Below are 25,648 nucleotides of genomic sequence, written 5' to 3'. Positions count from 1 at the left end.
GATTTTGCTAAATAGGCACCACATCCACATCAGCAGATTGATGACTTTACGTTCTACTTTCCAAATTTAATGTAACAAGATTCTAAGTAGGGTAAATCTGTAGAAGAAAAAAAACTAATCCACATCGACGGCAACGAAAAACTAGTTTCTTTCCAAATCGGGACCCCAATGTCAAGTTTACGCCACGTGTTTCAATCGTTCAAATATGCTTGGAAACGGATCGCACAATATGGGGCAACCCAATATATTGATCCAACAACAGACACATCGGGTCAGTTCGAGAACTTGAACACAACCAAGTTTCAGTGTTCGGTTTCATCGGAAGCGAGTCAGGTGTAAAAAAATGGATAGCTTTCAAAATACTAGTGAAGATCCAGCGATTAGAAAGAAATTTTCAGAAAGCATTATGGACATACTGCGACCACTCTCGGAAGCGGAGATGCCTCGACCAGGGAACCAAGATGATGCAGCATCAGAATATAGCACTCTATCGGAACCATTTTCCGATTTGGATGAATCGTACATATTGCTAGATCAGAGGAAAAAGGTGTCTTGCGTTGATAAAAGATTCCAACTAAAGCAATCACATGACATGACTAATAATTTTACAGAAATCAGACGGTGATGATAGAGACGAAATGTTGCTAAATCAATTCACTCCAGAATTTAGGCGGGCATACGACGAAATGATGCTTGCTCGGCTGGAAGGGAGGGAGGAAGAGGAACCGGAGTTTCTGGTGGATGAAGGAGAAAGAGAATCGGAACCGGAACATGCATTATTGTTGGAAGACCCTGGAGAATTGAGTCCGCAGTTCAAAGAAATGATAGACGACTTATTGAAAAAGTCTGAACTTAACTATCACTTGGAGGAGAAGAAGAAAAGAGTAAGTGATGCTTTTTTGCTTGCCTATCTTATGCTACTTACCTTACGCTGCTTCTCGCGATTTTCTATTGGGATTCCATGAAGATTTATTCTCTATTTCTCTGAGACTGTATATCTTGAATAGATTTTCCACTTTTACTCATTTAACAAGATTTTTACCAAATAAAAAAGACACTGATATCTAATCAGTGAATATTTTGACGATTTTTCTTCTACAGGATGCTCAAAAGAAAAAAGACCGCAGGGTGCGACGAACCACTTCCACAGAATCATTCGGCATCCCAGACACCGATAGTTTGTCCGGCATATGGCGCATGCTGGATGCCGTTTCCGTGGACAACGGCTTCCCTATGTCGCACAACTATTACAACTTGTACGATGATAGACGCTTCGAGTGGCTCACTCGTGACGAAGTGCCGTGGGACGAAATCGAAGCCTCGAGGAAAAAATGCGAACAGTGGCTGTTGAAGTTCAGTCCAAGCCCAACCAAGTCGGATACCAAATGAACGGACCATGCGGACGAAAAATTAAACTGCTTGTTAGCAAAACTTGAATGCAACTTTCAATGTACCTTTATTCGAGATGGCATGCAATACAATACAAAAATCGAATGATGCGATGAAAACCGTGCAATCTTCTCATCCTATCACACATTACTCAGCCCCTTGTTAATATAGTTCTCTTGGACGTCCTTAATCATCAATTCCACCAGCTTTTTGAGGTCGTACTTAGGCTGCCATCCCCAGTCCTGGCGAGCCTCGGAATCGTCGAACACCTGTGGCCACGAGTCAGCAATAGCCTGACGACTGTCGGGATGGTAGCTTACGTGCAGCTCCGGAATATAGTTTGCCAGCTCGTTCACCAGTTCCTCCGGCGTGAAGGACATGGCCGTTACGTTGTACACACGGGTTTTCAGTTTCTCTTCGGGAGCGATCATAAATTCGTGTAACGACCGGAGACAATCCTCGATGTACATCATGGGCAATCGTGTGTCCGGTTTCAGGTAGCAGTTGTACTTGCCCGACTTGAGCGCCTCGAAGAAGATGGCCACCGCGTAGTCTGCGATAGAAATATGAGAAAATTTGTGTTATTCAAAATATTGAGGACCAATTTATGTTCATACAGGCGCGGTTGAAAGAATGGTAGAGAAGTACAAAACTTCAAAAAAGAATCTTTTTTTATTTGAGGGATTCTTATAATATCTATTAACAGAAATATTTTTACATTTTTATTATTCTGGCTAGTATTTTTATAGAAGTACTCATTACAAAGGAATCAATATTCGAGCAAATTGGTTTCTGACAAACGCATCTCGCAACAACCCTTTATCCGACCGAATCCAAACACTCGGACACAGCAACCATTGCGCGCGGACGGCTGCTGCTAAATTTTCATGTTTTAATGTGTGATTCATTCCGCTCATATTTGTTTTTTTTTTTACAATTGATAATTGTAAAATGTGTTTACATATTATGTGTATTTGTGCAGTGATATAGTGCTCTTGCTGAATCCAGCCCATATATTCCAGTTTTTGTTTATGCAACAGACCTACAATGAAATGCCGGTGAGAGAGAGAATTTTAACTCTTTTTGTTATTCTGTTCAGTTTATCTGTAGATTGTGTAACTGTGAAATTTTGAGGATCAAATAGTTTAATCGTATAATTGTGCGTTTTATATTATTGGATTATTATTCCAAAAAGTAGTAAAATCTATCTGGCACCTGCTTTCTACCTATCCTTTCTTTAACCCTTTCTTTCCCATGGTAACTGTAGAGCTCCATCAAATTTTGCACCTTCCAACGTTCATCGAATTATTTCAATAACAAATAGCAGTATTTGACACAACTTTATGGTTTCATTAGGCTACAAATATAATCAATTTTGTGTAAACATAGTGAAACTATTGAAAACAATCAAGTAACTATCCAGCTTTTTACGACGATTTTACAACGATTATGGCACAATTCATGTTTCCTAGAATACATACCAAATTGTTTATAAGGCGAAAATTTTCACCTTGTTTATTTTGAGCTGATATTTTGAGTCGTATGGTATTCACTATGTCGTAAAACGTTTATAATTTATTGGGCAAAACATTTCCATTTATTCTATTGTTTCAGATGTAAAAAATCAAATGTCCAAATAATAATTCCATGCAATAACGCCGCCAAAATATTCAGCTGGAGTCTAGGCTGAGAGGATATTCATAATTTTAAGACAGGCACATAAAAATCACTCCATGGAGGATTTTGGAGAACATCGTTATCGCAAGTCATGTTTTTACTTCTGGAATTCAATTTTTATGCAAAAAGGATATGATGTTTTTGCGTCGAAAACGAAGATCTGGCTGTGTGTTAATAAATCTCATTCCTATGAGGAAAATTAAAATACTTCTTCCCCTTCTTCTTCCCAGGATCTTTGTTTTAGAAGAATCAAAACAGTTTCATTTTAGCCTTTTTTTTATGAAACTTCTAGACAAAAGCTCTTTTTGTAGTAACACAAGTACTAGTGCACCATATGAACCTGGCAATAAACACATGTCCTTCGCACTGATACAACTTCTCATTACACCCATTAGTCTATCGTTGATGCAGGAAAAAAATTTTGGAGGAGACTTTGAAGCAGTCAGGATCTAATAAACGATCACTTGTTGCGTTTTTGTTCAAGAATCCCTACAAATAATTATTCCGCATCAAGCGGACAGAAGGTTCGATTATGGTGATTCAACTTAGACGATGTTTGAAAGCAGCGACACAGCATCGAAAATACCTTTTATGTGCGCGAGTTTGATTTTCTCCATCTAATAAGTAAATTCTTGCAAACATCTACTATCGACCTCATCAAGCCCTAAACAATTGTGGTGATCTTCGAATTCCTCATCTGATTGAGGATTTAAAGACGCTCTCTCACGAAATCAAACATTGTCGTATTTCCGCATGACATCACTGCATAGTAAGTATTACGGATGACGGCTATGGAAAACAGAAAAAAATATTGTATCTAGTTTAGTAACATCTTTTCCGTAATTTGAAGCATCTGTCCTTTCATGCGTGATCACCGATATGCTACAGCATGGTTTAAGGGGAACAGTTCAAAATTGGAGAAATAACCAACCAATAGTGCATCTTCGGTGGATCCAGTGGTTGGCTTAAAACTGTATGTAAAACTGAAAAGTATTTTTACTTGTCATAAGACGAGTTTGTACAATCCCATTTAATTCCACCACTTAATTGTACCTTGACAGATACGTATTTCGACCTCAACAGTAAGGCCGTCTTCAGTGTCTCGTACTTGACTCGACTTAGTCGACACAATCGAGTCAAGTACGAGACACTGAAGACGACTTACTGAATCAGCTGGTATCTGTCAATAAACAATGAAATGAGTGAATCGTCTTATATTTAATGAGGTATCCAACAATCAACGACAAGCTACAAATAAGCATCTAAGTTGAATTATTGTTTTATTTGTGATCTTCATAGTTGAATAAAATGGATCTTGAATAAATCGCTAGACAGGTTTCATTTCAGCATTTGATTCAACTAATATTCGACAGCCTATTTATTTATTTACCACCTTTATTTGAAGTCGAACTAACGTTTTAGTTTTATCACATTTCAGCACTTTGGAGAAGTTTATCAATGTGCTGAACTAATGATTTTCTAAATTCTCTGTTCGACTATGATGTGACGCTCTAAAAGGGTGGTTGAATCGCGTTTGAGTCGTAGATCAAAAAGCAAGCATTAGACCGTCTTCTTAACATTTGTCCTTCTTAACCATTGGATTTCACCTTTGTCGGATCTATCGCACAGATGGAAGAAAACATTATAGGTAATAGGTTATGCTTTTTCCTTTTGAAAGAAAATCGCGATGGCTGGAATTGATGATATTTGGACAGGAAAATAGTGATTTATTTTCAAGAACATTCAGGCTTTTTATATTCGTGGGGCAATTCACAATTATTTTGTGATACATAATTATTTCCTGATCTATAAAGGTTTTGGAGATTATAACCAACAAAATTGCTGGAGGAATGAAGAAAATTTATGCAGTTGTTTTAAAGTTGTGCGGAAACGAACACAAACAAATTCATATAAAATCGACCATATTGCATATTTGTTACAGATTCCATATGTACTAGTTGTTTTGCTATATGTAAATAAATTTCGATATGTGTAGTTATTTAATTGCTGCATGTGTGGTATTGATGGCACAATCATATCGCAACCGGTTATTCAGAGATTCCGAGCAAGGTCGAAAATAAATCCATTAAATTTTCATAAACTTATCGTTTTAATATAAAAGAAATAAAAATCTTCTACAGTTATTAACAAACTGTAGTTTGACAGATTGACTTGTTGAATAAGAGTCCAATCATGATTCATATTCAGCCATACGATTATTTATGTTTGCGTCGAGAAGGCCATAACTTACAAATCAAGGCTGGCGCGGATGATCAAATGCCAGCAGTTCGAGACCCGATTTAGGAAAATTTTAAAATGACTATATGAAAATAGCAAATTTCATCAACATACGTTCAATAAAGATCTTGATGATGTTACGCTTAATACGTTATTATTTTCGAAATATTTACATGAAGCTGAATTAAGGATAAGTAAAATGCTTATTAAAGAGTTAACAAATAAGGTAATAAAGTTGTTTTCCAAAATAAGATGGTGTAGCTGTATAGTTTCTCCAAAATTGTGTGAACAACGCCTGAACAGAAGTTGCAATAAGAAATAATACAGACATTATTCAACACAGTGCTGAATTGAATCATCACACTGATGTTAGTTAAACTAGTGAATGTTTGTTGGGATTCCACTAAAAAGCTCAAAATAATTTTCTTAATAAATATTTTTTTTAGTAAAGCGTAGGTATCCAGTGTCAACGTTGGTGTCAACTATCTAAAATATTAAAAATATATTAGAAATATGAAGTATTAATATATAGAGTTATTTGAATTCGATTTCAAACCAAAACAACAAATTGTTTAACATGAAAAACATTCGTCAGGCTTCCAAGGCAACTAGGATTCCGCTATAAAATCTGTACACAGCACGTGTCAAAATTAATTGTCATAGTTGATCTGTGGCTAAAATAAAAAGCTGGATTGATTAATAATCAAAAACTTTTTTTTTACGTTTTCCACTAATTGTAGCTGTGCCAAATAACTTTTAATCTAGCATTTTTTTCATAGGTGATTCCTTCCTATTGAAATCTTTGAAAAAAGACGTGGGAAAGAGAGGCTTTCTATCAGACAAAAATAATATACAGTCGACTCTCTACATCTCGATGTTCTATATCTCGATATCTCTCCCTATGTCGATGGTTTCCTCAGTCCCTACAATCTACATACATTTGGGCTTTCTACATCTCGATAACCTCCCTATCTCGATATCTCTCTATCTCGATGTGTTCTGTTCATATTTTGTTCTGGATTCTCTCTCCTTATGTCGATATGTTTAAATTTTTGGGCTACATACTAGACCAGCGGTTCTCAACCTGGGGTACATGTACCCCTGGGGGTACCTTCGCTGGCCCTAGGGGGTACCTCGGAAAAAGATGCGTAATGGCGGACGTATAACAATTTCAATACAAACTTGTTGATAAAGTTTCAATAATTTTTGATTCTAAACCTTTGCATTGTACATAATATGAATGGCGATCGATCAAAGACTTTTGAATCCTGCTTACCTCAACCAGTACACTAAATGAAGGGCTGTAAGACAAAATAAACAAAGAGGCAAAACATAGAATGTAATCCACCTGTTCGAGACAAAATGTTGAATAATATGTTAAGTATATTTTTTAGATCTGTAATATAGAATCAAAAGGTTCGAAAGACTTCATTCGAGACACATGAAGGCATTTTTCTGAAAGGCTCAATAGCATTGTTGCAAGAGACTTGAAAGCTTCCTTCCAAGCAGCTCGTAAGCCTCCTTTCGAAAGGCTCGGAAGCCTCCTTTCAAGAGGCTCGGAAGCCTCCTTTCAAGAGGCTCGGAAGCCTCATTTCAAGAGGCTCGGAAGCCTCCTTTCAAGAGGCTCGGAAGCCTCCTTTCAGAGAGCTCAGGAAGCTTCCTTTCAAGAGGTTCAGGAAGCCTCCTTTCAAGAGGCTCAGAAGCCTCCTTTCAAGAAGGCTCAGGCCTCCTTTCAAGAGGCTCAGAAGCCTCTTTTCAAGAAGAGCTCAGGAAGCCTCCTTTCAAGAGGCTCAGAAGCCTCCTTTCAAGAGGCTCCAGAAGCCTCCTTTCAAGAGGCTCAGGAAGCCTCCTTTCAAGAGGCTCGGAAGCCTCCTTTCAAGAGGCTCGGAAGCCTCCTTTCAAGAGGCTCGGAAGCCTCCTTTCAAGAGACTCGGAAGCCTCCTTTCAAAGGCTCCGTCCAAGAGGCTCGGAAGTCTCCTCTCAGAAGCCTCCTTTCAAGGATTTCGAAAGGCCTCCTTTCAAGAGGTTTGGAAGCGTCCTTTTGAAAGGTTTGGAAACATTCTCTCAAGAGGTTAGAAATTATTCTTTCAATAGGCTTGAAGGCCTCTTTTCAAGATGATCTTGAGCCTCCTTTTTAGAGGCTCGGAAGCCTTTTAAGCCTATTAAGCTCGGAAGACTCCAAATTCCATCAAAGTTGTAATGATGTCTAAACGTAAATTAAATTGGAAACTTCCACGGAATTACGAACATTTCAGACATTTCTGGAGAGCAGTTAGTTCTGTCTGTTGAAGAGCGAACAAAATAGGGTATCGCTGACGGAAGCGTTAGCGATCTTACGACGTCGATTGGGATTTGCGAGTTTCGTCTTCAACGTTCTGCAGTACCGACCATTGAAGATAAAACCAGAAGTTTTAATATTTGAAACCCTCGCGTTACGGGGACTTCAAGATAATAAAACTCTTGCAAATAGTTTGCCAGTACAAGCAGTACAAGCCAATTCTAATTCCAAAGCCTAAGCACCTGCAGTACAAGTACAACACAGTAACTTATGAATAGAAAGAGCACAAGGTAGAATGTAAACGACGCTGAAACTTCCTCACGCAGGAGAAAACCTTTTCGGATGAATGAGGACTCGACCGATCACTGATAAGTACTAGGCTATATTTACAAATTGATTTTTCTTTTATAATACAAATGTGTATTTTCAGCATATTGGTCACCCTTTGATTCCCATTACTGAATCGCATGTCTTTCTTCATAATTTTATTCATACAAGGGGAACCAAATGGTGAACCTATCAAATGTCCCTATCATAACCGGGAATTCAATTATTTGTTCATACAACGGACGCGATATGAACACCACGCTTAAATGGGTTCAACATCGAACTCGAGTTAACTGCTGATCCTAGCACAACTGACATACTGGCTGATTCGATGAACTTGCCTTACGGGTAAGAATTTCGCCCGCAGTCGGTCGTTGCAATCCCAGGTTGCAACTGTTTTGAAATTTGATGCACACTCACCTGTGTGGTGTGCGTCTATATCACAATTGAACGCGCGGTTTCATATGATCTAGGTGGAAACCGGCGGTGATTATGTTTGAATTAAATGTGCTTCTTTACAGCTGATCAAAATTAGTGTGCGGCGCCGACATAGGGGGTACTATATTGAGGTAAAGGCAAAAGTTCGGAGGGGTACCTCTCAAGAAAAAGGTTGAGAACCGCTGTACTAGACCATCTTTGGACAATAACAAACACAACAACAACAGCAAACGACGTTTGTTTTGTTGTCGTTTTTCATAGCAACGAGCTTTTTTGGATCTAGTACCCTTTTCAATTTTCCTTCCATTCTAGAGATGGGCAAAACAGCTCATTGCAGTGAGCGGATCTGATCCGTTCAGCTCATTGAAAAGAGTCAGCTCCTTGGATCAGCTCTTCAGTTCTTCAATGCTACATATAATAAAACATAATTATTAATATTATTATTTTAATTATTGTTCAAAAATTTGAAAAATTTATGTCATTCATTAATTTATTCATTCATTCATCATTCATCTATTTACCTTTCTTTGAAATTTTTAAAATGTTTAGCTACAGTGAGGTAATAATTTCTATTGAAAAACCGAACAATTTTAAACTAATAACATTTATTACGCTTTTTCTGACCGTCTCTAGTTTTGAAGCCTAGGAGAACCATAACATTTATTTCTATACAAAAACTAACTCAACATTATTTTCTATTCATAATTCTAAGTTGCATTTTATTGATAACGTTTCTCAAATCGTTAATTTAAATAATTCAGTCCCTAGTCTCTGATATGTATATGAACCATATCACGTGTCATAAGTTTTCTCTTCATACTGGGTGCAGTAAATCAATGCCTTGTTTGCGCGCGCTTCTATAACCCTTCTAACCATGCGTGCGTAGTTGACATTTTCATACAAGCGAGCCCATTCATCTAGGCTAGATGTACCAGTTGTGGCTATAGCACCAGTTGTCGCACTAGTGCTTTATATGCCAAATGGCCAATCAAATAACCGCCAACCAAGTTCATATCGATAAAGCATATTCATATGATACGATAAAACCTTTGATCTCCTCCAAAACAAGCAAAGCATAATTGTAAAAATTGATTTTCCTTAATTTTTGACGTCCTTTACACCAGTTGTCGCACTAGTGGTCCCTATTTGGCCAGTCCCATAAGAAACAATGGGATTTGCCAAATTAACCAACCAAAATTAAGAATAGTGCCACAACTGGTGCATACGTTCATATTATGGATTAATCAGTTTTAAGGATAATAACAAATTTTATTGTGGTTTTCACAGCTGTTATAAGAAGCAGGAAGTAAAACCTTTCGCTTGATATAGAGAGTCCACCCACATGCCTTTTCTTATTTAAAAAAAGTTTTTCTTATGTATGGCGACAATTGGTACACCCACCTATATTGGTTCCCGAAATGCGAGAGAAATAAAAAAAGAGAGTAAAAAAATACAGAACACGGTGCTACAAACAAACCGAGTGCACATGTAGCAGTATGCTGGCAGGAAAACCCGTCGCAAGCAAAAGATCCGCTCCGTGCAAGACACAGCTCCCAGTTCGCTTTTGTTTGAACCACACGGTTCGCTCGCTAGAATCGGTCGCGACTGATCCGGATCGAGATCCGTGTCGCACGGATCTGAGCTGGTGGCGCAGCTGTCGCTTCCATGTCACAGCAATTTAGAGCTGGACGACGACATAGCGGAACTGAGAGTTTTTCGGATCTTCGGATCTTTTGCTTGGTACGGTTCGTTCGCTACCGCACTACTAGGTATCTTTAGTGTGTCCGTTCGTAGCGCCGAGTATGTGGGTATGGGTTAAGAAATAGGCGGCAAGCTAGATTATTTTTGCTTGTGTGCTTCTTATTCCTCTCTGCAGCAGAAATGATTTCTGTTGCTTGGCTAGATGGTTCTGTCGCTTGGCTTGATGGTGCTTGAGGTGCAAATAATAAACGATCAGCACGTGCGCGGTACTGGACTGGAATGCTCATACAAGCTCGCTTGTGTTGTGTACCGCGAGCGTGGTATTTTCGTTTGTGCGTACGCTCGAGGGAGTTTCTCTAGGCGCGTGTTTGACAATGATTTCATCAATTTAAAGTGAGCTGCTGAGCTAGGCTTCTTTAAAAAAGATCCATGGCTCATCAGCTCAATGTAAGGAAGCGAATCTTTGGAACAGCTCCTGAGCGGAGCGCCCACCTCTAATTCAGTTATAACAAAGGTGAGTTTCGTTTTATAGCGAAAATTATATTAGGGAAATTATAGCTGAAATTATATCAAATTTGAATTTCATAAGTTGTATTCAAATCGCAGTAGGCAGGAAAATAGCATAAAGTGCCACGTGAGGAAAAAAGGATTCATTCAGTGTTCTATTCTCAAACCGTGAAATTGGGTTTCTTGTTCGACCAAATAAATTTGGAAGCAATGGCATCAAAGCGATACGACAATGGCGTGGTAATCGCTCCCAGCAAGTAAGTATGACAAAAAAAAATCTTATAGAAACAATTAATACAAAAAAGACTATGGCAATAATGAACTTACAAAAGTAGAAATTGGGCAAGAAAGAGTGAGCCAGCCAAATAGAAAAGATGAGCAAGGCATAAAAAGTTAAAATGGAAGAAAGCGGAAAGGCAAAAAAAATGATAAGCCGAGAACAGAATATGAGAAAGAATAGGCAAAAAATGTAGATAAGCCTTTGCAAACAAATATGAGCAAAAAAAAAAGATAAGCCAAGAGAAATGAAGAAAGGCAAAAGATTATGATAAGCCGAAAAAATAGGGTAAAAAATAATGATAAGCCCAATAAGTACAGGAATGAATATGAAAACATGCTAATAAACCTTTGCAAAAAGAAAACAGGCGTAAAATAGAGAAGAAAATCAGCAAAAAAAGTGGTAAGCCATTAAGAAAAAAGAAAAAAAATTTAAAAAAAATGTAGGCAGGTTCATTATTGCCGTCAATCATTAGAATGTGAACTTAGACAAACCAAAGTCGATATTTATAAACGAACCCTAACACGGAAAGAAAAAAGACTACTAAGTTGGATGCGGCTTTAAGAGATCTGTCCGAAGCTAACTCCACCAATGTTAATCTTATGCAGGGATTAGATAACATTTGCAATACTAAATTCTTCTGCTTATGTTTGCCTCTGGTAAGGTTTTTGAGCCATAGTTGCCACTAGCTATATAGAATATTCGGATGTTTTTCCGTTGGTCATGTGTGCGATATAGATTTTTAGGAAAATTCAAATAGTGTTGACTGATAATGTGTCAAGTCAAGCTTGAAAGGAGGCTACGCGCAGTAAGACCAAAATAAAAGATATGTGGCTTTAGTTTCATTATTCTTATTATATGTGCAGCTCAAAACCGAATTTTCGAACTCACGAAAATCTGTTTTTCTCGCAATTTCATTACTGCGCATCTGGTGCGCTGTATAGCGCATCTGGTGGCGAACAATGTGTACTAGTTGCGCAATGATGCGCTATGAATTGAACGCGAATAAAATCGGTTTTCAACTGGAATCATAATACTATCAAGAATATATTCTTGCTCCTTCCTTCTTCCACCTTTTCTTTTCGACACCCTTCATATTCTCATACACTGGGTAGGGGTTTCCTCGTTTGTTACTTACCAGTGGTACCGCCGCCTGGTGGATCACTGGAGATCACACCTGGGAATCTCAGACAACGGAAGTCCAGTCCAAACTTGTGGTGATAATACTCTCCTATCAGTTCTGCGTGCACTTTCGACACACCGTAAATCGTCTTCGGGCGCTGTATGGTTACATTCGGAGTGGGATTCCGCGGACTTTCCGGACCGAAAGCGCCAATCGTGCTGGGCACAAATATCCTCAGTTTGTACTGTTTGGCCAGTTCAATCACATTATGCAAGCCTTCGATGTTGACTCTCACCGCCAGTTGAACGTTCTGCTCACCGATGGCACTGAGCAGTGCGCTAAAATGGATGATCCAATCGACACGATGGTCGACGACGATTTTTTGCAGGCCCTTAAAATCTAAAATGTCAGCGAAAATGTACGGACCACTGTTGGCAATTGCCTGGCTCGGTTTGATAATATCCGACAGGATTACACTTTCCTGCCCATAGGTGCTACGGAGTAATTTTGCACATTCCGTCCCAAGCTGGCCTAGTCCACCTGTAAAAGACCAAATGTATCATTCATTAGTAAATCATACGTTTGTATATGTAGACCAATGACATATTTGAATAAAATCCCCAATATCTTGCTTAACAGTTATGATCAAAAATTTATTTTCGGCTGAATGCCCACACATGGACTATTAGGACTCATGAGACTGAGTTTTATCATACATATAATGTTTCGCAAGTTCTGGCTCCAGAAAGATTTGAACCATAGGCTTGTAGGATGAAGATTATGTTTCAAGATTTAGTGACTATAAACAATCGAGCAAGATATAATTATCAATCGTATGAGAGTGATGTTATATTGTTATACGTTTAAAGCGTAATGTTAGTTAATTAACGCTTTTTACTCAAGTACAATCTGGATCAAACTTGAAAAAAAAAAAACAAATATAGTATCAAATGTCAAAGATTTGATATAACTGTACAAGTCCAACATCAATTATTCCACTAGTTTCTGATCTTAGTGCAGCCCTGAGACAGCAACTTTCGATTTCATTCTCTAATGTCCGGATCAGGGAGCAACAACATTGTAGCTATCGCTCTGCACCTGTACTTCACTTCCCACTCGGTAACTATTCAAGCAAAACAGGTCCATAAATCAGCTAATCCTTCGGCACCTCAGCGAGATAAGTTCAAGTTCTGGACACTGGTGCACATGATGTAACTAAGCGGTGAAGTGAGGCATGATGTTTCTGATGCAGGTTTAAGGCTAGCAACCTACATACCTAACTACAATTACTCGTTTCTATCAGAGATATCCGGAAAGCCGGTCAAGATCGTACCCATGCAATTTACATATTATGAATGTAAAGCAAGTACGCAGGGTTACTGTTCCTAATTTTCATCTCATCTCTCCCATCGAAATCAAGGTATGCGAAGAATTGTGGCTTTCGCAAATAGTAAGCAATCCACCGAAAACAGTTTTTATATATAACTCCATATAAAAAGTGTGACTTTGAATGATTTTCGTAAGATTTTTTGGCGAGACGTACTAAATGGATCTTCTTCTATAAATAAAATATAGGTTATAGAGACAAAGAGTTTTGCGCCTCATAATTGAGCTGACAGCAAATATCACGCTGCGATTTTGATTGAAATAAATTGAATCATATATTATACCACGCGATGCGAATTATGCTACATAGATACATATGTACGGGCGATTGTGTAGTCAACAATGAGACAGCAAGATTTCGGTCTTAACTGAATGATACGATTATTCAATTAATTCATGGATTCTTGTCCTATTCGGAGTAATTTGTAATAGAGCAGTGAACCTCGGCAATTTCGGCACTTTTCTTCTTAAATCACTTCTCGCACAATGAAAATGAATTTATTTCTTGCATATTTGAAGTTCAACGAAATCACTTAAAATTGGAATATTATGGCCAATTAACCTTAAACAACATGTGGAACATAGTAATGTAAACCGGTAAACGTTGATTTAAACACTTAATCATATTCTCTAAATAGTAAAACTAAACGGAGTTCTGTGCGTGATCTCTCTTGTTTCGGACAGCAGAACGATCGCGCGGTCGGACGAATTATTGTGTTCTGCATTGCGCGGCCGGTAATAAAATTAATCAGTTCTGTGCGTGAACTCTCGGGTTTCGGACAGCAGAACTATCGCGCGGTCGGACGAATTATTGTATTCTGCAATGCGCGGCCGGTAATAAAATTTATCAGTTCTGTGCGTGATCTCTCTTGTTTCGGACCGCAGCACGATCGCGCGGTCTGACGAATTATTGTGATCTGCATTGCGCGGCCGGTAATAAAATTTATCAGTTCTGTGCGTGATCTCTCTTGTTTCGAAGCGGGCTTGGTAGTCATATGGCTACTGCTTCTGCTGCCTCATACGCAGGAGGTCGTGGGTTCAATCCAGGTCCGTTCCATTCTCCTACTTTGTATCTTCCTCTATATTTCTCATGTTCTAGCAATCGCTAGAACTGGAAATGAACTTTCATACCGTTTCCATTTTATTCCTATACCTTCAACTTGAGTATTCTAACAGTAATCTGCTAGAATTGGAAATAACTATAGAGCTCGTTTCCTACATCCAATTAGAAATTCCATCAGTTACCTTCTCCTATCTATCACATTGGCAGCTCGTTAACCAAGACGAACCTCTGCCTCTCCACCCTAACCAGAAATTCCAACAAATTCCGCATGAACTCGTGGCAAGTGCAGAGGTATATTCGGCTTGCAGTGGGCGAGTGATTGCATCATCATTTCCTCCCCTTCCCTACATTGACTTGCATTCTGACGTGGCAGGCGCCAGTATGACCTAACAATTGAGATCACCAGTACTTGTACATTGAAGATGTGTGCTAGTCCCAAGCAAACATCTGTTGGTTCCCTGTGCAAGAACAGCTGATCTGGTCATAATGGAGTAGCAACTACGAGCAGTCAATCAAGCTCAAGCTCAAGCTCTAAATAGTAAAACTAAACGATTTTAAATCATCCTGGAAATGCAATGATTTCCCGCATTGGCAAAATTTTAAAAAGATCGAGAGGGCGCATATTGTGGCACAACAATGAGTGGAATTAAATGGAATTGTACAAACTCTTGTCTTATAACAAGTAAAGGCATGAGGATTATTACTATTGACCACGTCCATCTTCACCGTATTCAGGGAGAAGGTGGAGGTTAGCAAGAGGCCAATGACTAAGCGACATCTTCATAAGTATATCCCTTTTTACGCGATTTTAGTTGCGAGCTTTCTTCATACGCGCATGTCCTCTACAAATCTCAAATCCCAAATTCTCATTTCTTACATGACCTCCTGCATTTGATCTGCTACTCGTTTTGGCAAAGCCTATTTATTACGAACGTTCAAAAGGCTATCAAGTCTGGCCTTTGTCAGAATTACTTCTGACATACCTTGCTTAAAAATTTCCTATTTTATAGTATTATTAGATTACTAGCGGTAAGACGCGCGGCTACAAAGCAAGACCATGCTGAGGGTGGCTGGGTTCGATTCCCGTTGCCAGTCTAGGCAATTTTCGGATTGGAAATTGTCTCGACTTCCCTGGGAATAAAAGTATCATCGTGTTAGCATCATGATATACGAATGCAAAAATGGTAACCTGGCTTAGAAACCTCGCAGTTAATAACTGTGGAAGTGCTCAATGAACACTAAGCTACGAGGCGGCTCTGTCCCAGTGTGGGGATGTAATGCCAAGAAGAAGAAGAATTAGATCACGAAGGATCGCAAAGCTTATATAACCAAGGGCCTCGTACGGTTGTAATTGGCGAACGAAGTGCCTGTACTCTGCATCAAATCTTAGAACCACGAAATTATGGCGCTATCGTTAATGCAAACGTATTTATATTCGATTAGTTAAATACTACAAATAAATTATTTTTCGAGCCGCTATAATCAAGCAGGTATCCAAGCATTTCACATCGTTACATTGTTCCATGATTGAGTGTTTGGTTTTGATAAAATATCAAAGAAAAGTTTGTTGGGAAAGGGATTGATTAAACCCGATCTTCCAAGCCGAGCTCTTAGCCAAGTATCGTCCTTCGCTTTATTTACGAACGTCACCAGTGACAGAATAACTAACATGGATTGCTTACCTTCAACATCTGAAACAGTTCAACATGTTCAACAAGCTTCATGTGTATATGTTGGACTTGCTAGTACCCGGATGTAAGATCTCCGGTGCGTTTCAATTCGACATCAGCAAGTGATTCTGAATTGCACATATATTATCAGAATGTAAGAGGGCTCCGTACAAAAACTGATACGTTTTTCCTAGCCGTAGCTGATTCAAATTACGATGTACACTGGACTTTGTTTTTACGATTTACATTTTTCAATTTTGCACTCTTCCCAAATATTTAACGTATATTACATACCATGTGATTTTGCTTTGATTTATTCAGAATTATTTGAAACATGTTGCATTTTGGTGGTAAATTGAAGTCGCAAGATTAAAAATACGAGCAAAAAAATAGTGTAAAAACAGAATCCTGTGTAATCGTGTTTACTAAAACTTGACTCGATGATGGTATCCTCTCAGCTCAATTCTTCGATAATTCATACGCCGTTTTAGAACAGACCATACCCGTCAGGAATAGTCGAAAGATTTTGCTAGATTTTCTCTTTTGTTGATCCAACTCCCATGAGCGATTTACTGCCCAGGTAACCAGTAAGCATTTGAGTGGCACTATATGCGCCTTTACTGCAAAACATTAAATGCCAATAAGCCCTATAGTCGCCTTTAATGCTATTTTAATGCAGGTTTTGCCCCAGTATATGGCTGTTTAAATGCTCAATTCTACTTTATCGATAAAGTAGAATTTTGCTGAGTAGCATTTATTCAGCATCCGAAATGCTGAATAAATGCTTAATTTTAAAAACAAGAAAAAAAGTTTTTTAATGGCATTTTTTTTTCTAATAATTTTTTTACATAGTTTTTTTTCATATTATATCGTTATTGTATTTTCATATTTGAAATGGAACATAATTTTTTACTTTCTTCGAGCGGGATTCGAACTCGCGCTCTTGCCACCTGACGCTGTAGTTGTCAACGCCCTTACCAGCTGACCCATAAGAGAGAGATGGTAGTGAGAATAATTTTGCCCAACATAAACAAAACCCCCTTTCAGGAACATTAGAACTTAATCTAACCCATCCCAGAATGTAACCGTTACAAACGTCATACCCAGTTGCAATGAAACAGCTACAGTAGTGCTGCTTTAATGCATCCATCGAAAATAGTGCAATGGAATAATCAAATGTAGCTAAACTATGTAATTAGTGATAGGGTTACAACAAGTACTCCTGTCAATGGTCGGAATGGAAAAAAACATTCTGCACGTACCGATTTATATTCTCAAATGTAAGTTCATTGGACAAATAGTCCCCGCTATATGATTCCATATTGGAAAACGTTTGACGTATGAAGGCCTTGAAGTGGCACTAATGTAGCTGTTCCATTGCACTTAACGAAAAACAACATTGTGCATTCAAAATGCTAATAAAAGACTATGCTTCTCATGATTGCTTTGAGAATGCCTATTTAGAACAGCCAGGTTTTCGAAATGCTTATTTACAGCATGAGCATATGCAATGCCAGTCAAGGATGTTATCGATCATTTAGTAATTTGAGTTCGATCATTTGGTAGTTTGTCAATAATTCATTCCAGAAGCTGAATTTCAAAATGTGTTGCATCATGGACTTCTAGTGCAAAGGTTTTTCTACAACTCTTTCTAATGGTTCGCTGTTAAAATTCAATTAATAGAGGAGTTATAGCGCTAGTTGCAGTAATTTAAACTAAATGATTGGAATTTTATTATCATTTAGTCTAAGTTACTGATACTATAGCTATAACGAACCACAAGTAAGAGTTGCAGAAAAATCTTCGCACTAGAAGTCCACTATTTAACACATTTTTAAATTAAGCTTCAGGCATAAATGATTGACAAACTACTAAATGATCGAACGCGAATTACTAAATGATCGATAACATCCTTGATGCCAGTATAATGCTACTATAGTGCATACTTTAATGCTTATTGGTTACCTGGGTAAGACACATAAAAGATGAATTTCGCGCCAACTCGACCAGCGGTTGGCAGCACCATCTAAGAATCGAATGAAACTTGATGGGAATAAAGATTTGGTATTTCTAAGACACTCTGCATACGAAGGCTGTGAACCATTCCACCGATTCGTTTAACTTTTAGTTAAAATTTGACACTTCGATGGTTATTTTCCCATCGTGGTTAAAATTTTACTCCGAAGCCGATCCATTTGAGTTTTGACAGATTGATAGTTATTCGGAACGAAATGGATTTGGCGCCAATTTTCTCACGAACAAAGTTTTAGCTATCGAACTATCAAATCTTATCATGCTCCGGAGCAGGGTTATTTTAACCACGGCGAAATAACCATCGAACTGTCAAATTTTAACTAAAAGTTAAACGAATCGGTGGAATGGTTCACAGCCTAAGTTTTTCAAAAATTGTCAAGAGTGACATTTGTTGAGGGCCATTTTTCTTATTGATTTTTTTAAATCGTTGTAACTCTAAAATGACAAAAAAGTGTTGTTTGGCGGACTGTCGTGAAATTCCCAGAAGTTTTTTGGAAAAATATCCAAAAAATAAACATTTTGGACGTATTAAAATTTGTATAGGAAGCAATTTAGTCTTAGTTACAAGATAAAGATTGTCGCTTCGGTTCCCTTTGTTCTGCTGTCCGAAACATGTTCGGTACCGAACTGAAATTGTATTATTTTTTTTCACATTCAGCACCCTATCCTCGCCAGCAAAAAGACAGCGACAATCTTTTTTATTTTAACTAAGGCCGTTACAAATATTTAATTTAAATTATGTCCTACTGGACTCCGAAAGGTCAAGGGGGCATAATTAATTTAAAGCTTCAGTTTCTTTTCAGAAGTTTACATTTTTATGATCTTCTACAGAGTTGTTTAATATGATAAGATAACAAAAACACATTTGCCAAAAATAGTAATCTTCTATTAGGCCGATACAAATATTTAAAAACTATTCTGTCTCCCCCTTCGGATTTTTTGCCTAAAAATCATATTTTGAGGGGCAACAAAATATTATTCGGATAATTTTGAGGATTTTCATAACATTTTTTAACAAATCCGAGTAGTTTTTTTATTTTTTTTTTTTCATTTTAATATTATTTTTTTATTATACCCCCTCCCCCCTTGACCTTTCGAAGATCAGTAGGACAAAATTGTAATTAAATATTTGTAACGGCCTTATTCAAAATAAAAAAAAAATTGTCACTTTTCTTATTTTTATTTTAGGTGAACTTTCAGTTTCAGAAAAATTTTAAGCTGACAATTATTTTGGGTTTAAAACATATGAATTCGACTGAAAAATTCCTGAGATATTGTTAAGTCAAATCCGGGTCAATATCCAAATTATTTTTGGAGCCCGTCAGAAACTTCGTAGAAGTAGGCCAACTATCAGGAACATAGTTTTCAACGAAATAAGAAAAGTCAAGTTTTCACATTGTTGCGTTGAAAAGTTATTACAATTTGAAAGTGCGAGTCGGGTCATATTGACCAAAATACGTTAGGAAGGTTAACCAGTTATCCCTTTCCCGTGGCGTTCCTGGAGATACAGAGGATTCTTCGGTCTCGTGTAGCAAGTGTCGAAGTGAGTGCCGAACTAATTTTCCTCTCATAATCCTAAGGTGACTGAAACTCCAAAGCATAGTGAGAATGGTTTTTTAATTCTATTGATGAGCTATGCATATTTGTTAATTTTTTTTTATTTTCAAAGATAAAGGATTACTATCTTTAGTAAATTATTTTTGTAATCCCAACATATTAAACAACCTTCAATAAGATCATAAACATTTAAAAAAAAATCTTAAAAATATAGGTTCCCCCAAACACACGCGACGGGACAGTCGCGACGCGTTTCTGTCGCTTGGCGACTGCGATTTTGTCGTCGTTGGTATGGAAGTGTAAACGGGACATTGCATGCAGCGACCTAGCGATAGAATCGCGGCGACTAGTTGTCGCCGTCGCGGCGGTGAAATCGCTTAGGTCTGGGGGAGCCTTATATATTCAAACAACTGTTTTAAGGGTATCCTCCGAAAAACGCCTCATTTCTCCTCACTTTGATTAGATAGAGCTTCGCTATACTCTTCAAAGTTTTCTTAATGGAATTTTCAACAGTTTTCTAGGAGTTTTGTTAACAAAACGAACAATTCAGTATAACTTTCAACCCCCTGAACCGATTTGAAAGTAGCCGAAAGTATAGAATTGATAGTTCCGTTAGGATACGGCAGGCATGAAGAATGCTTTTATAGAAGTCGATTTGAAAGCGAGTGGAGGGCAATATTTATGATGGCATACATCGCACGACCTTCCTTCTGCCAAACTTCCGTATGAAGGGGGATTGAAGAATATCAGTGTGGAAGCCTCTAAATCGCCTCTAATTCTATCATGAACATGTACGTCTAAGTTTGGAAGATGATATTAGCATTTCCATATCATTGTAAATCGTTTAACTTCACGTAGAAGTAAACACTCAAATCAAATCATTAATTAGCAAGTTTTGTAGTATATGGAAGGGTAATTTTGGAAAGGGGGAGGGTAAGGACGATTTCAACCAAATTTATTACAAATATACTCAATCCTGAGGGAAAAAGGGTTTGTGATGCGTTAAGACAAGGGGGATTGTGTGCAGGGAGGGGCATTGTTAAGAAAAGAAATAATTTACTCTTGCTTCAGAACCACTTGACCAAATTCATAAGTAAGAAAAGTGGGAAAAGTGTTTTTCAAGAAACCCGTAGTAAGTAGTAAATAGAATGAGTAGAAAATGGAGAAAGAAGGCATAAGGAATAAGAGAGAATTAATAAAGCAGATGTCAGAAAGCAGCAGGAGAAGGAAGGAGAAAAACAGAAAGGAGACAAAAAATCAGGAAAAGGAAAAGAAAGAAAAAAATGAGAACAAGAAGTAAGGAGCAAGTTAAAAAATGAAAGAAGAAGAACAAAGAAGGAAAATAAAAGAAGTTAGAACGAAGGTAGAAGATAGAAATAAAGAGGGATGGAAATCGGAATGAAGATCCCGAGAGTTACGAATTGCAACCTATTATAATATTGCCAAATGGCCTAACACCAAGTAGACCAACCGCACCACGTCCTATTGAGAAACCAATCACTGTGTAAACACCGAACTGCATATATGTACCGATCTATCTTTCTGTCAATCTTTTTAATTATGTGCGTTTGGTGCTGCAATTAGATTTTTGAATTGCACAATTTACTTTTCAACCCCGAGCAAAGCCGGGTACATAAAGCTAGTTTTAAAATAAATGCCAACGTCGAATACCTTTTTCCTAGTTTCCCTAAAATCAAATCACAAATCATACTACGAAGTAACTTTTTTAGCGTGTGGTTGATATGTTCACAAATACATTCTCACGCTCTATTTCGAAGTGTGTTGTTTCCAATGGAAACGATAGTTATTTTTACTTCGCGATACCATTTTTTTTAATGTTTAGCAAATGTATTTGCTACTTTTGGTGATATTTAAGTGGTGGTCAAGTGCATAAAGTGGTTTAAGTGATCGTGTCATACACAACAAAGAAGAAAAACAGTAGGTAAAAGATTGCTATTCGTGTGCTGTTCTCTTTGGCAATGTAATAATGACAAGAATTTCGAAAGTCCACATTTGTTTCGGTTAATAAATTCCCAACAATGGAAGCCTGGACTGTAAATTGGATCTAAATTATGTTCAGACGTGATGTATGTTTGCTGCATTACACATATTTTGTTAGGGTTGCTAACAATAGTTGAACCCTGCCTATGCCGTTTTTTACTCTATCTCTACTTTGCTCCCTCTCACAGACCAAACACGGAGTGCTTCCAAGTATCGAGATTTCTGCAAACGACGTCAGTAATTACGTTCGAGACCTCGCCCCTTATGAAACAACCATGTCACATACGTCACTAGACGACTAACGTTGTATACATCGATAGAAACCTTTCCTGCACGTGACAGTAAGCATATGCGCACAAATCATATGACCATTCAATTTTACAGATGGGAATAAGGGTGTCCGTTTAATGAAGGATCGTTTTGATTTACACTAGGATAAACAACAAAATACTGAAACGATTCAAATCTTTGTATATTGGAAAACATTACAAGAATTATTCAACACTGAAAGCCGTATTCTAATAAAATGAGTAAATCTCAAGTTATAAATTGACAAATTTACATCTTCATAGTTTCGATTTCGAAGTTATGAAGATGAAAATTAGAATTCGGAAGTAGGAACTTCCAAACCGAACGTTCTTCCGAAGTTTTATCTGCAAAACTAAATGATGCGTTATTTAGCGCATATTTTGGCGAATTCAGCGCACGCTTCTATCTCGAAAAAAAAATCAATCTTCGGTAGGAAAAGTCCACTAACTTAGTACCGGATAGACAATACTTCACTTTTTGATATTTCTGGTAAACAGACTGAAGTATAATATTCATTTTTCGCACATAGATTATTGGAATGCATAATTTCACATTTTTTCACGATCACTAGCAACAAACCCACACGGATCACTTTCACTTTCACCTACCTGTGATTAGAATTTTCGGACTTTTATTTCCGCCATTCTCGGAAAAGTGTCTGGCCATTTGAAACTGCTGGTGTTTCCGTTGCGAAGCTACCGCTGCGACCGTATTGGGACCACTTTCGCCCAGCTGGCGAACTAGTCCAGTAGAACTCAATAGTCTCCTAGGGATCATCTTTATAGATTCAATCAAATCTTAGTGGTACGTTCGAACGCGAAGAATACTATCGAAACTTATCAACGCGTACGTGTTAACGACCGAACGACCAGTGGAAAACTGTTTCCACGATGTACCACAAATAAGCGAATATTCCGACCGCGGGTCAAAAATTTTTCTCCCCAAGAATTGATTGACGGGGTGTCTCGTACCGGGGGTGTGGGAGACAAATGACTGATCGAAGCCGTACAAAACTGTCCAAAAAAAGATGCCGCGGTCAAAAATAATCTCCTACACAGCTTGACTTCACTTAGCCAGAAATTGCTCCGCGACGCACTTGTCCACCACAATGCGAAAATACGCTACGCTGATGACGAGGAAAAACGGACTTTTCCTCGAAACGTGATGCAAGTCGTAGCAATCAGAAGGCGGATGGTGTGCGCGTATTATGCTCTGGCGGAGACACAATCCAGCAGGACGACCTGATTGCTGGAATCGTTGACACGCAACTGATCGGGAGATACGAGCTGCTACCGTCGCGGAGTCCACCGCCATGGCAATTTGCATATTAAGTTTGATCGAATTTCGCTGCGCTCGTTTGACGGTTCGAGTAAAACGAGATGCACGGTGATTTGCATTCAAGATTTTATCAGAACAAATATTAGAACACTTTGAAACGAAATAAATTCAACAATTGTTCTAGTAAGTAAGACGGCAAACTTTAAAGCGTTAATGCCTCCATACATGTTTTTCTTGATGAATTGACAAACTTCTAATGAAAATCTATCCTTTGCTGTTCACTATCTGGGCATGCCTATGTTAACCAGCTTAACTATACAAGTTTTTCGTTTGGTTGGTGATAGTGATACCGATGTCCGCAAGGAGACAATTATTAGTGTAGTATCGTAGCAGGTTGCTTTGGCGGAGAATCTTCACGTGCTTTTCTGCGCCAGTGTTGTTGCTAACGGTCGAAATGAGTTGTTTGTGGCTATCGCGGAGGCGCGGCACTTCGTGCCATTGGCATGGCTGGGAGAATGTGAAATTGAACCGGACCCTGTGATTTGAGTTAAATTAATATAGGCTCAATTTTCGGCAACCAGCTGACGCATAGTGGGAAATTGATGTGCTGATATATATCCTGATAGAAAAAATATCCACCTAAATGAAAATGGTTTTAAATAAATAATGAATTATAAAATCATTTTGAATTATTTTCTTTATGAACTAACATAAAATAGCGGACAAGTGAGAGCTATGTCTTTTTATTAGAGGTTAGCTCAATTTAAGTTGATGGCATGATTTTCGTATTTAGGATGATCTGATCCGGCGTGGAAGTTAATTCAAAATTGACAATGTTCCTAATAATGAAAATTGATTCAAAGTGAAACGAATGCACTATAGGATTTCGGGCGGTCATTTATCAAAAATGTCATGTCTTCCGAATCATTTTTAAACATTTTCTCTCTGCATTGTCAATACTCTAATTAAGAAAACCTAAATTTGAAGTCTCTAGGTGCACTAGCTCCAGAGATATAAGGTATCAAATTCAGAAATAGGTAAAAAATTCAGCAAATATTTTTGTAATATTTTTCTCTTGTGTTAATACATCATTACAAAAGTAATTATAGAATATTTAAAATGGTGTGCAAAAACTAATGGGTACAATGTGATTTTTTTTTTAAATGCGAATGCAAAAAAATGTCTCAAAAACAACGCTAATTTTTACTTTGATAGTGAAGAACTTTTTTGATCCTCAAAATTCCCCGGGTTCTTTTATGATGGTGTTAGCTCTACTGCAGCTCCAGTGACCCATTTCAGACTGCCTGGTAACTCACGGCCAGTCCGAGGTCACTTTCACTTGCAATAAGTCTCACCTGTTTATGCTACCATTAGCAATTGGATAATGGATTCATAAACAAACTTCCGGATTTTAAATTCAGCGCGTATTTAGTTTTGGAATTATATATAAACATATTGAAACAATCTCACCAAATTGATCAAATTCCGGATAAATGAACTGAGGAAGAGAAGACCACAATTAGTGTCCACGAAAAAATCACTACTCTTCCAGCGCTATTCCGAGCAATTCTTTATTGATCCATATTTTCCTGGTATTATCACAAATTCATACATATTTTCACCAAATACATCCCCGTATTCAAACTACACAAACGATTTCGCACGCTCAAATAAGAATTCACTTGAGTAAAAGCCACCAAACTCGTAAATCTGATAACTTAAACTTTTTCTTATAGTACATATGTAAAATATATACATCAGTCGAATCTATTTCTTGCGATAACAGATAAAACCGTGACAGCAAATTTAAAAGCAACCGCAAATTTAAAGCAAATTTAAAAGCAACCGTGGCTTGCTGCGATCCCGGACTACAGTTATGGCCAAAATACATTTGCCTTTCACGTACAACAAAGTTGTACCGAAAAGCTATAATATCACTCCGAAACGAACTTTTATAGAAGCCTCTGAGACCTATAGAAGACTTCCCAATTAAATCGAATGTTGTTATGATGCGTATTTTCAATGACTGATAGTGGAACAGAATTGTTAAATGAATTAAATATTGAACACTTTCAAGAGGAAATAATTCTTTCTAGTGATAATCTAAACATACTGTACTTGAATACGAGAAGTTGTCGAAATAAAGAAGAGGATCTTGGTCTCCTTATAAATGATTTAAATAGTGAAATTCACGTAGTTGTTTTTGCTGAAACTTGGTTATACGAGAATGAAATCTTCGATCTGAATGGGTACGAGGCTTATCATAGCTGCAGAGATGGAAGAGGGGGTGGCGTATCTATATTCGTTATATCATATTTACAAAGCCAATTAATGTTGGAAAATAACTCCATCGAAAGTAACTTTCTCATTGTTGAGCTTATAGATTATAATGTTA

The 25,648-nt window shown here is 37.7% G+C and overlaps 2 protein-coding genes across 3 annotated transcripts in view; one reads left to right on the top strand and one right to left on the bottom strand.

Annotated features, from left to right (window-relative positions):
* Nucleotides 1–303: 303 nt before the first annotated feature.
* On the top strand, nt 304–1,408 carry LOC134226853 (uncharacterized). The gene is made up of 3 exons (XM_062707900.1): nt 304–547; nt 612–884; nt 1,102–1,408. Exons 1-3 carry the CDS (start codon nt 344–346, stop codon nt 1,387–1,389), a joined length of 765 nt encoding a protein of 254 aa, XP_062563884.1. The 5' UTR covers nt 304–343; the 3' UTR covers nt 1,390–1,408.
* Nucleotides 1,409–1,419: 11 nt separating this feature from the next.
* Nucleotides 1,420–25,648, bottom strand: part of LOC134226852 (L-threonine 3-dehydrogenase, mitochondrial-like) — a 174,879-nt gene continuing 150,650 nt past the window's right edge. The window contains exons 1-3 of one of the 2 annotated variants that reach the window (XM_062707897.1): nt 22,584–23,261; nt 11,971–12,495; nt 1,420–1,942 (exon numbers count right to left, since the gene is read on the bottom strand). In XM_062707897.1, the coding sequence (XP_062563881.1) occupies nt 1,530–1,942; nt 11,971–12,495; nt 22,584–22,752 (1,107 nt within the window). In that variant the 5' untranslated portion in view covers nt 22,753–23,261 and the 3' untranslated portion in view covers nt 1,420–1,529. Of the gene's footprint in view, nt 1,943–11,970; nt 12,496–22,583; nt 23,262–25,648 lie in introns of those variants that run through there. The other variant, XM_062707896.1, reaches the window with a different exon arrangement.

The sequence above is a fragment of the Armigeres subalbatus genome, chromosome 3 (genome assembly GCF_024139115.2).
Source record: "Armigeres subalbatus isolate Guangzhou_Male chromosome 3, GZ_Asu_2, whole genome shotgun sequence".
Taxonomy (NCBI): domain Eukaryota; kingdom Metazoa; phylum Arthropoda; class Insecta; order Diptera; family Culicidae; genus Armigeres; species Armigeres subalbatus.
Note: the sequence above shows the minus strand (reverse complement) of the source record. Positions and strands in the feature narration are given on the sequence as shown.